This window comes from Etheostoma cragini, chromosome 5 (genome assembly GCF_013103735.1).
Source record: "Etheostoma cragini isolate CJK2018 chromosome 5, CSU_Ecrag_1.0, whole genome shotgun sequence".
Taxonomy (NCBI): Eukaryota; Metazoa; Chordata; class Actinopteri; order Perciformes; family Percidae; genus Etheostoma; species Etheostoma cragini.
In genome coordinates, this window is record NC_048411.1 from 15,579,385 (window position 1) to 15,590,961 (window position 11,577).

General features: G+C 42.0%; 1 protein-coding gene across 1 annotated transcript in view; it reads right to left on the bottom strand.

The window, feature by feature from the left end:
• The window catches only part of fam172a (family with sequence similarity 172 member A), a 155,880-nt gene that overhangs the window by 90,037 nt on the left and 54,266 nt on the right, over positions 1-11,577 (bottom strand). Inside the window, exon 7 of the mRNA XM_034870954.1 lies at positions 9,164-9,382. Coding sequence (XP_034726845.1) covers positions 9,164-9,382 — 219 coding nt within the window. The remainder of the gene's footprint in view (positions 1-9,163; positions 9,383-11,577) is intronic.

The following is an 11,577-nucleotide window of genomic DNA, read 5'->3' on the forward strand; positions in this document are numbered from 1 at the left end:
TGGACCCTTGCCTTCTTGGATGTTTTGTACATAAACTGTCGACAAAGAGCATCTATGAAGCAACGGAAAGGACCCTGGGCACTTGGCCCAGCATCGCTGGCTCTTTGAGGTGCGGGCTGTAGCATTGTGCTACAGCCTTGACCTCAACCTGCGCATTGGATTGGTCCCTTGTTTTGTGTCTGTCTGTGTGTGTGTGTGCGCGCGTGTGTGTGTGTGTGTGGGTGTGTATGTGTGTGTGTGTGTGCATGCTTGTGTGTGTGCTTGTGTGCGTGTGTGTCAGTATATGTATGTGTTGTTTTGTCTCCCTCCCTCCCAGCTTTTCTCTCTGTGTTTTTCAGCTCTGGGACGCGTTCCACGTCTCGGTGTGTTGTTTGTCATGGTTTGTTTTGTTAATTTTTGAATAGAAAGTAAAATAAAACATTTTGATCACAAAAAATACAGTGAACAAGGGGTTTAGTGAAGTATGAAAAAAGGAAACATGAGTGAACCCACACATGAATTGATAGATTGAACAGTTATGTAACTGTACGGTACGGAGAGCAATAATTTGGCAAGAAGAACACACCACACACAGATTCCATTGACAGAAACGACTCATGAATCTCAAAACTGGAAATCTTGCGTGATCAAAAGGTACTTTAAAGTATACAAACATGGCAACGACGTAAGAGCTGTGCTGAGCTTTTGTGGGACATTGGTGCTTATATGGAGGTTACCCACTAATTAAGCTCACCCCGAGAAGCCAGGACGCCCCGGTGAGTTTGAGCTAACCACGGCGCTAACTAATGCTCTGTTTGCACTGTAGCAGTTAGCGCTGATAGCGATCCCTGTTTCCTCCACACGCACGCTCACTTTGGGATCTGTAGATTTGCGCTATGAGCTCCGTATGAGCACCACTCTCCCACAGAAGCCCAACCAAGGTAAAACGAGACTAGACTGTGTTCTTGGCTGTCCTCTGCGTTCCCAACATACAACAGGATATCAAATCGCAAATGTGGACATGAATAATATTTGTGATTTGAAATCGGTGCGGCCAGGATGGACTTCCAAGCAGATGCAAAAACAATAACATTCATACCTTACACAAAAGGAAAATCTGGCAAGATAATCTTAAGGAACATCAAATAAATCGGGGCTTTGCTGACAATTGTCAGAAGGGAAAAATCTGGCCCGAAATCGGCTTGATTCTTGTGTGATGTCTACCCCGCATTAGGTTACATCCCCACCAGTATGCTTTGCGTCCACAATACTAAAGTGTTTCCGAGCCCCTAAAATGGAGACATTTGGAAAAACTGCTAACCCTGTTTTGGTTTTGAGAACTCCATGTTGTGTTGAAATCTGGACGGACAGAAACCCTTTGGAAACGACAAATTAATCTCTAGTCTTACTTTTTGTCATTGTTCTTTCTCCAAAGTATTTTGGTGTTCCATTCCTCCAACAGAGTTCCAGAGACTTGTACAATCAATGCCAACACCTTACTAAGACCCTTTATGTTGTTGTTCCCTTTAATTTGTCGCCCGTCTGTATATTTTATATGTATATGTACATATATATATATATACAGACACACACACATATACACACACACACAACCCCATAGATCTTCCCAATCAACATAATTTGATGATGTGTTATAACTTACATCACCATCAAAACAACTAGACAACCTGTTACACGACATTGAGCATGGCTTTCTACTCCACTTTTAGTCCATAAGTGGTTCCAACTGTTACTCATTTGTTGATTGTGTTTGCCTTCCAATTGTCTAGTTTCACGAATTTATTCAATTTAGTTCTTTCCATTACTTACACAATAACAACTCACACTCCTTTCCAAAACCACACATAATTGCATGCACACGGATACAAACTCATACACACACACACACACACACACACACACACACACACACACACACTCTTGTTTCTTCAAAGGTTGTCCGTTCCAATACTTGCCCTGTGTTTATTCACTGTAATGAGAAGCAGGGAGAGGAAAGTGGAGGAGAGGACTGTGCTGCAGCCAGAATAACAGCCTCAACGCCAACACAAACTCAGTGTCTGACCAACACAGGAAACAATGAATCTAACAACATCAACACACTCTGACAAACAACCACTTCAGACCTCCCTGCACCTCCCTCCTCCTTCTCCTCCTCATAGGTTCTCAGATAACTTCTGAGGAAGCTGGAAATTCAAGTCGGGAGATGGTGACCAATGTGGACCGGAAGGAATCTAGTAAATGAGAGCCATTATACTTTTTACACTAAGAAACTTTTCACTAGGAGACAGAAGTGTCAGGACAGTGTCACGGCATTCCTAAACAACTTTATTGGGTTTGGACTCTTTCGTTTGGGCAGTGCTGGTTTAGATCTTGCAAAAATGCCAAGTATTTTGGGGTGGTTAGAGTAAGAGCTGAAATAAAATTGCAAGTATTACAAACACACATCACACAACAATATTATTTGAGAGTTCTCTCCTCCAAAGGAAGATGTAGAAACAAATGACACAAATTACACCAGAGTTTTCTCACACACACACACACACACACAAACTCTGACTGGCTGACCAATCTCTCAATCTCTCAGTCCCCCTCCTGCTCTCTGGGCCCACATTGGGTAAACCCACCTGCAGCCCCAGTCGTTGTACTCTTTAATAGGTCCTGATCAGCACAGAACAGGATTGTTTTCATTTGGTCCAATGATTCAATATTAAATAAGCAATGTACATAATTACATGTTTGGTTTTAGCAAAAAGGTTATGAGAGTGAGTAAGTTTGTGTTTGTGTGCGTTGTTGCGTACATGTCTCTGTGCATGTAATTAAAAAGGGGACCTCAACGACACCTGTTTGCAATTGCATTCTAATCAATGTCTGGGACGTGTACTGCTTCGCCATCTCTTTTTCTTTTTTCTTTCCGTCTTTGTTTCGTTCTTTACTCTCTTTTTGAGGCCGACAGAGAGCTGAAGTTAGCTAGAATCTGTCTGGGAGCTGATGGGTCTGCTAGAGAGGGGGAAAGGAAGGTATGGAGCAAATTAGCGGCAGAGATGGGAAAATAATGACTGTGGCATTGTGGGTAATTAGCAGGTATAGTACCTATGGAGAGTTGGGAATATAATGATGTGAGAAAGAGACGGGGGAAAGCGAGAATGAGGTGAAAAACGTGTTCAAGACTAACAAGAGGGGGAAAACTGTGTGCATGAGTGTAAGAGAGTGAGAGAGAGAAATGAATGTGTAGGTGTGTTATTCAGCTTTGCAATGAAGGGATATACAGTATAAGGAGAGAGAAAGTGAGGGAGAGAGAGACAGAGAGAGAGAGGGAGCCAGGAAAAAAAGAGAAAAACTCGCGTCCATGTCATCTCACGTGCAGATTAGCGTGCTCAGACTGTATACAATGAAATAGCATGACCTTGCTGGGGTCAGTCTGCTCTGACAATATTTGCTAGGGCATTGTTTCAAATCAATAACTCATTAACAAAGTACAAAGGAAGTTGCTGTGGGTCTGTGAGATTCTTTATTAGAAAGGAGCGGCTGCGGGCCAGAAAGGTCATCACTGTGACATCTCGGCTAGCCTCGCACTGCCGCCCGAATTGTCAGGTGAAATTACTGCGAGCCATTAATTGACATAAGGCAAAGGAGAGCGGGGAGGCAGACAAGGCAGTGTTTGTTCCAGGATGACCCTGAGGTGCTGTGTTTGTGTGTATGTGCGTGTGTGTATGTCTTTATTCGGGTCAGCCTGTATCCACAACAGGGTTGTGTGCAGAGAGAGAAAGAGAAGAAGAGAGAGTTTTAGTGGGTTGGGGGGGTGCAAGGGAGGGCAGGATGGATGTGTGTGATGGTTGACCTGACTAGAAGATTGGGAGCAGGGATCTGAGACCAGCTACAATGGTTCTGCCTTGAGCAAACACGCAAACACACAGGTATGTGTACACACACAGATGTTACAGACTACACATAACACATATCCAGATATGCATGTGCACACACTAACAAGCACAGTGTCTAACAGACTCATTCCCATTCAAAACTTTGGGAAGTCGAAAGTATTCACTGTTAGATTAAATTCAAAGACGATAAGATAAATACATTTAAAATGTCCCACACACCACAGTGTGCTTGTACCGTGGCCTTAAACATGAAACTTCGCTCCTAAGGACAGATACACATGCACCCAGGTCAAAATTATTTCTCTTTCACACTCACACAGAAATACACACCCAAATACAAAGATGGCATCTAGCCAATTTGTTCTTGGCAGCAAGCAGGTGAGCTGCCCTCTAGCCCTGGTTATTGCCCTCTCCTCTGACCAAGTTCAGAGGTTAATCAAGTCCCTACCTGTCCTTGGATATGCTGAGCCTTATTTCTTGGCACGACCACAGGTCATTGGTCAAATAAACCCTGTCTGTATAATTGCTTGTGGGCCACAGACTGGGCCAAAGGGGTGAAGGTGACAAAGAGCAAAAAGCCAGTCCCATAGAGAAACACTGTAGTGCCATGTCAAATACAATTACCTGTGTGTGTGTGTGTGTGTGGGGGGGTGTGTGTGTGTGTGTCCATGTCTTATTGTTTGTAATCAAGTTTTGGTGTGAGTGTGTATAAGTGTGTGTGTTTTATTGAATCCTCAGGACATTTTGTAATACAGTGTGAACATGAGGAAACAGGACATCATCTGCTAAACACAGACAAGGACAAGGATCTCAGCCAGCCCCTGTGGACAGTTGCAGCTGGGAATAATGGGTCTTGGAGAGGCAGGGCCTAAATAATGTATGCTTCTTTCTTTAGGAAACACACTCTGTACAATCCACAACAGGCAGACCAATGTGAGACAGTAAAAGACATCTGTTACCAAGAAATTTGAGCACAATACTCCACAGAGTCTTGCATCGTGCAAAATGCAATTGTACATGGAATAATGACTAGAAAGATCTGATTCTGCTCTGCACTGATATAGGTATAATATGCAAAACAAAAACACCCAAAATAAAATAAGAGAGTCTTATTTTTCTACCATTAGAAGAGGGTCTTACTTCAACTCGAACCAGAGTGGTGGGTAAGAAAAATGGTTAAACACAAGGGAAATAACCAATGAGTGGAAACACAAGCATGCCGAAAAGCCCCAATATTTTCCCTGCATTTTGGTACAATTGTGGCAAATGCATCATTGTAAAGAAAAGCAGAGAGATATTATAGTAAAAGCATTAGATGACCACCGGTCTCAATATAAACCTAAATATATCAAGCTAAATATAGTGGGAGAATAAGAACAGAAGGAATAGCCTCGATCTGCTACTTCAAAATGCTTTAGGAGTGAAGGCCTCTTTATCGTTCTCTATCTCTCTTTTTCTCTCTGAACAACACACATGGTGAGATGCTAAAAGGAACAGCATTAAAAAAAAACAGACAAAAATATTCCAGTCATTTATAAAAATAAATGGTGCTTATAGAAAGGCGAAGCTCTGTTTTTTGTCCCCTTTGCTCTTTTTTCCCCCTTTACAGGGCCTGCTGGCCTAATCCCCGCCAGCCAGCCTTGAGTGAACTCTTTGGAAGCTTCTTAAGCCCATGAATGTGCCTTTTGTTCCTGCCATTCCTCCGCTTGGCTGACAGAAAATAGCTAACTGGATTACTGCTAAAATTCAGAGTAAAGTGAACTCCCAAACTTCTATATGGCAAAGTGCTAAGAGAGCCCCCTCCCCCGCCCCACCCCTCCACTATCCTCATCAGCATCCCTCCGATCAGACTTTTTATCCTTTCATCCCTCCCTCTGTCCTCTCTTTCTCTATCCCTTCTCCACCAACATCCCCCTAAACATGGCCCAGTTGTGTGTGTTCTGCAGGAGAGCAGAGGGATTAGATAAGGTTGAGAGGTTGCACACTATGAACCCAAGGCTAAAAAGTAAGAATCCTAAAAGCAGTTAAGAGCTTATTAATGTGTGTAAGGAAGCGTATTAATCAACTCAACTCTATCAGAGGGCTGTTTGTGTGTGTGTGTGTGTGTGTGTGTGTATGTGTGTGTGCATATGTGTCTGTGTCAGTGAGTCAAACGAGTAAATTAAGGTGGTAAAGACGAGTGTTCATTTAGGTTTATGGTGTTTTTTGTAATGTTCATTCAATTTCATTATATGTCGTGAAGTAGAGGTATGTATTGAAGTGTCTGGCTTTCTGAATGACTGTGCGCAGGTGGTCTGGCAGCTCAGCGGGATTTAGAGTGTAAGGTTAGTGAATAAAAAAAGGTTTGGTGAAAAAAGATGAAAACAGCTCTGCTAAAGAGGTTTGAATGGCTCAGCCACCCACCCTGAATAACAGAGGTACAGTAGAAGGACACACACACACACACACACACACACACACACACACACGAGCAGGGGAGAGGACAAGGCTGGCTTCTCCAACTCCAGGTAGCTCTCATTGAGCACCATCACACCGTAGCCCTCCTGAAACAGCATGTTAGTGCCTTTGCATTTCTGCCTGTGTGTTTATTTGTGTGCTTGTATGAGTGTGTGCGCGTATGTGTCACAGCTTACTCCTGGGTGGACAGAGGGAGAGCAGTGGGGAGTAAAGCAGCGCAGGAGAAGGCGTGGACGATAGAGGCGAGGTCATACACACCAACATCCTTCTGACTTCTGGGTCAAAGGTCAAAATTCAAGGGGCACCAACACAGAGCCAACCTGCTTACTCATTAATCTTTATCCCGAGTCTTGCAATCCCTGCATCTAAGGACAAGTGTATTTGGCGTAAAAATCTAAACCGTCTATATGACCCTTATTTTCTGGTTAATGAAGATAATTTTGTATTAGCCTGCTGGTCTAAAAAAAAAAACAGACATGGAAAGTGTTTTAATTTTAATCCATCTCTCTGTTTTAAAATGCCACCACCCTGGATACTGCGCTGGTATGGACTGCAAAATCAATTATCAATTTGATACCTTATAACAAGCATAACAGTGACTTGACATGACACCACCCTGGTGTGGTATTTTCCTCAGTTACTCATTATGATGTCTTTCCTGACTTTCATTTGATGGAGTTGTGAAAAGTCAAAACTGTTATCAGTATTTCCAAGAAACTGCCGTCTGAAAAAACATTCATATAAATGGATTGTTTTTATATAACGCTTTTCTAGTCCTAACAACTACTCAAAGCGCTTTTACATAGCACAGGAATCATTCCCCTTCACGCACATTCACACACTGCCGCACAAGGTGCCACCTGCTCATCAGATAAACGCTCACACACATTTACACTCCGATGGCGCTGCATCGGGGACATCTCGGGATACTTTGACATGGGACTCAGGGCCAGGAATCAAACTAACAACCTTCCGATTGGCAGGCGACCGTTCTACCACTGAACCACAGCCGCACAAAAGACACACCACTGCTGCAAACCACCCTTGTCTCAAAGCATCTGACCCTGCCCAGCATGCATTATGCAGGCATGGGGAAAGCGAGCCAAACCCAATATCAAGATGTGAGTAATATCGCATGCTCACTCGTAGGATAGGGAACCTTGGTTGGGACTGTGTTAACGATCCCACACTGCTTATGTCACTTAGTGTTAATGATGAGGGAAAGAGGGGGAGAATATATATATATATACATGAAGATATTAAGAAAAAGATTTAAAAAAAAAGATTACATATGAGAATCATTTAAGTTTATTTTTAGAAATAAAACTATTTAATACACACTGCTTTGAAAGTAAGTCAAACAAAATGTAAATGGCAATGCATGCATATATCTATATGCACACACAGTTGGGATATGATATAACTCACATTCAATAAGCAATGTATTTTGGATATTAATTTATGGCATGAAATATATGTACAAGTTACAGTAGGTGCGAGTAAGTCTGACTACATTACTGTGATATAACATGATGGATTGTTTACCAGAAGAGCTTTATGTCAGATAGCATAAAGCAAGTTCACTAGTTTTCTGACGTTGAAACCAGCGCACATGTAAAGAAGTGTGATAGAGTGAGATAGAACTGCGGCTAATTATCCCTTATTAGAGTGTGTGTAAAGGTACTGCCAGGGGGGTGAGAAAAAAAAGCTTGCGTTGACAGCTCACACGCCGCCCGCTAGTCCCACAGCAGCCCTAACTCTTGTCAGACACCAGAGATTGACGTATTTCACACACACACATACACGCATGCGTTGACGCGCGCACACACACACACACTCACACACGTACACGTATTGTTGTGATGTTTTTGACATCACGCAAAGTAAGGCACAGATAATCAATAAGGAATGAAAGCCTGTGACGGGGGAAAAGCCTAGCTCGGTGTGCCCTTAATCTTCAAAATCTTACTGAATGAGACCTTTTAAGAAAGTATAAATTTCTGGAACCCATTGAGGAGGCAAATTATGAATTTTGTTGGCAGGGGATAAACAGAAGACATCTTTGACGAGGACAATATTGTTTTAATTTGTCATCTCTTGCCCATTATTTTTTTCCACAATGGAACTAGATTTATTCAAAGGGTGGCATTCTTTGTTTGACCAAGGTAAACTGGCCGGGCTAAGTGTATGTGTATGTGTATATGTGTGTGCGTGGTTGCGTGTGTGTGAATGATTAGGGGGTGTACGGTCAGTGTGGCATGATAAGAATGTTGCAGTGTGTTTGCAGAGTGTGTGTTAGAGAGATAATAATCCCAGCGGTCAAAAAGAGTGAAGGGCCAGAGCTGCACTGACCAGCCCACCATCTGAGAGAGAAAATAGAGAGAGAGGAAGAGAGAGAAGAAGAGGGAGAGAGTGAGGTAGCCATGTGGTTAACACTTGCTCACTGAGAGGCGATTGGAGCACAGCCAACCTCTTCACACACAGGCTGACCACACAAGAGCCTCTCTTTCTCCCTCTGCCTCCCATCCTCCCTTCATCGCGTTACCTAACATTTCCTTCCCTAGGTTCCTCAGTTAGCCGCCTCCTACCTTCCTCTTTCTTGCCACTTTTGTCACTTCCAAACTTGCCCAAATGCCTACCTCCCATTTTCTCACCTATGTCTCTTCTCCTACCTCCTCCCACAACCCTAAACTGTCACTCTGTCCACCTCCCCCATCATGTCTGCTTTTGATGGACATCTCTCCTTCTGTCCCTCTGCCGCGGCTCTCCGAACACTTCTTCAATGCTGTTTTTTTCTGTCTCTCCTCCTTTTTTCTCCGACTTACCCGTATAGGGATCTGTTCGGTCTCCGTTTCCTTCTGCGGGTTACGGTACTTCTCATAAAATTCTCTCTTCTTTTTGCCTTCTTTATCATCTTTGCGTTCCCTCTTTTCAGCAGGTTCGTCCAGGGGTTCAGTAGCAGAGGGCAGGGGTGAGGACATGGCTGGCTTCTCCACCTCCATGTAGTTCTCGTTAGGGTTGAGCACCATCACACCGTAGCCCTCCTAAAACAGACAAGAAACATTTATGTATTAAAACCATGTCATCAGCATCTTCTACATCAGATACTACTCATATTACGTGTACGTCATATAATATATATTCATCAATTGTATATCTTCATATCTATATCTATGAAGTATATATACAGTATAACAGCTGTATAATAACTGTATTTTTAATGATCTTTTTATAACAAAGAGCTTTATAATGCAAAAAAAAAATTTACAAGTTGACCAGGTTGTGAAGACAAAAGGCTGCAAAATGTCTATGAGATAGCACTATATCTACAGAATATCAATTCAATAAATGTATTTTTAGGTAGAAAGCATGACATATATGTGTGTGAGAGAGCGACATGAGAGCTCTGTAGAAAATGTAAATGTGAAAAAACAAGTGTGATTGTGTATTTCTTTCCATTTTAATACACAAAATATTGGAGATTTTGTTACTTTTGAAAATGTCTGTACTGTATAGACTTTATTAAACCTAAAATATGATCTTGACAGAGCAGTTTGTGTTGTTTTTTTGTTTTTTGTTGTTGTACTTTCAGAAAAATTTGATATTAAATTTGTCAAACCTCCTCAAGAAAGCTAGATATAACACTGCATGATAATCTCTGTTTCATTGAAGCTCAGGAGCTCAGAAACCTTCGTGCTCAGTCTATGTCTGGTAGTGGCTCATGGTGTTTGAGAAAGAGCTCGCCAGTTGATATCTATGAGCAAATAATACCGCAACAACACGCAGATTGTGAAACGACTGGGGGAATGACGCAAATCCAGACTGAAAGAAATGGCAGAGAAAGAGACAGAGAAGAGAGTGTCACTGCAGGGACAAGCCTGAGAAGTAACTGGGGGATTGGAATTCACCACCGGTGGTTTCAGTTGGTGAGTAGCATTTAGTGGCTCTAAAGGCCATGTGTCACTTAATATCACACCCAATCGATCCCACCATCACTCAACAAAAGAGTTAGCCGCAACTGCATACGTATCTGTGTATGTGCATTTCGTTGTGTGTTGGGACTTCTACAGACAGGACTACACAATATCAACGTTTAAAAAAAAACATGTTTTGGAAGCTGAAAAACACAATAATATTTGATGTTATATTTATAATAATCAGTGTACTACTTTAAAATGCCAAAAATGAAAAGTAGAGAGGGAAATGTGGTTATAATAAGAAAGAATGACAGAAGGGAAACGTATTGTGGAAAAAAGGAAGCTTTCTTGTAGCGACCTTCTTGAAGAAGGTGACTTCTTCAACTTTGAAGCCATTTTAATTAACTATGTTTATTGTCCTAAGCACTCCGAAACTAAAGCAGGAAATGGATGGATTCCTGTTTCACTTTGGTTGTGCTTTTCGCACACATCCCCCATTGTGATACACATACACACACCCCAAGAGTCAAACTTGTGGGTATCCGCCAGTGCAAACACACACACACACACACACACTAAAGAGTACCAAAGACATCGGTGCTGACAAAAAGACCTTTAGGAGATGTGAGAAGGGTGAGAAGGGAGTTAAGAGAGGCTGCGTCGCTCAGCTTCCCCTGCAAATCGCCATCACACACACTGTCTCCTCAAGGCGGCACTTCTCCTCTTCCTTAATAAGTGTTAACACAATGTGCTTGTCTTCTGTTGACGCAGCATGAGTATGTCCCTCCTGTGCCCATCGACATCAAACCTGCCACACACCCTTTCCCTTAGCACCTGCTGTGTGTTGACAACGGCAGAATGACACTTTCTCACTTATTCAGATTATAAAATTAGTTTGATTTTCACTTCCTTTAAAAATCAGAAAAGGCTCTCCCACGGTGGACATATTTGTGATGTTAAACTTATTATTAATACAAAGATGACAAATTTAAGAAAGCATTTTTAAGTGAGGAGAAAACTTGACGATGATCAAATTGCTAATTATTACATTTGTGTGTACATTACATCAGTTTTTACTAATAATTCAACAAATTTATTTTGAAAATTCTAATTTAAGCACTAAAGAATTTCCTCTTTCCTTAATTGTATTTTCTAGCAAGTGATTTATGACTTTACAAAACTGCATGCCCACATTATAGTTTGTGTGCAAATTCTAGGTAGATGATGTTTTGCCAAACTTGTTTTTTTCTTTTGTGTGTGTGTGTGTGTGTGTGTGTGTGTGTGTGTGTGTGTGTGTGTGTGTGTGTGTGTGAGAGAGAGAG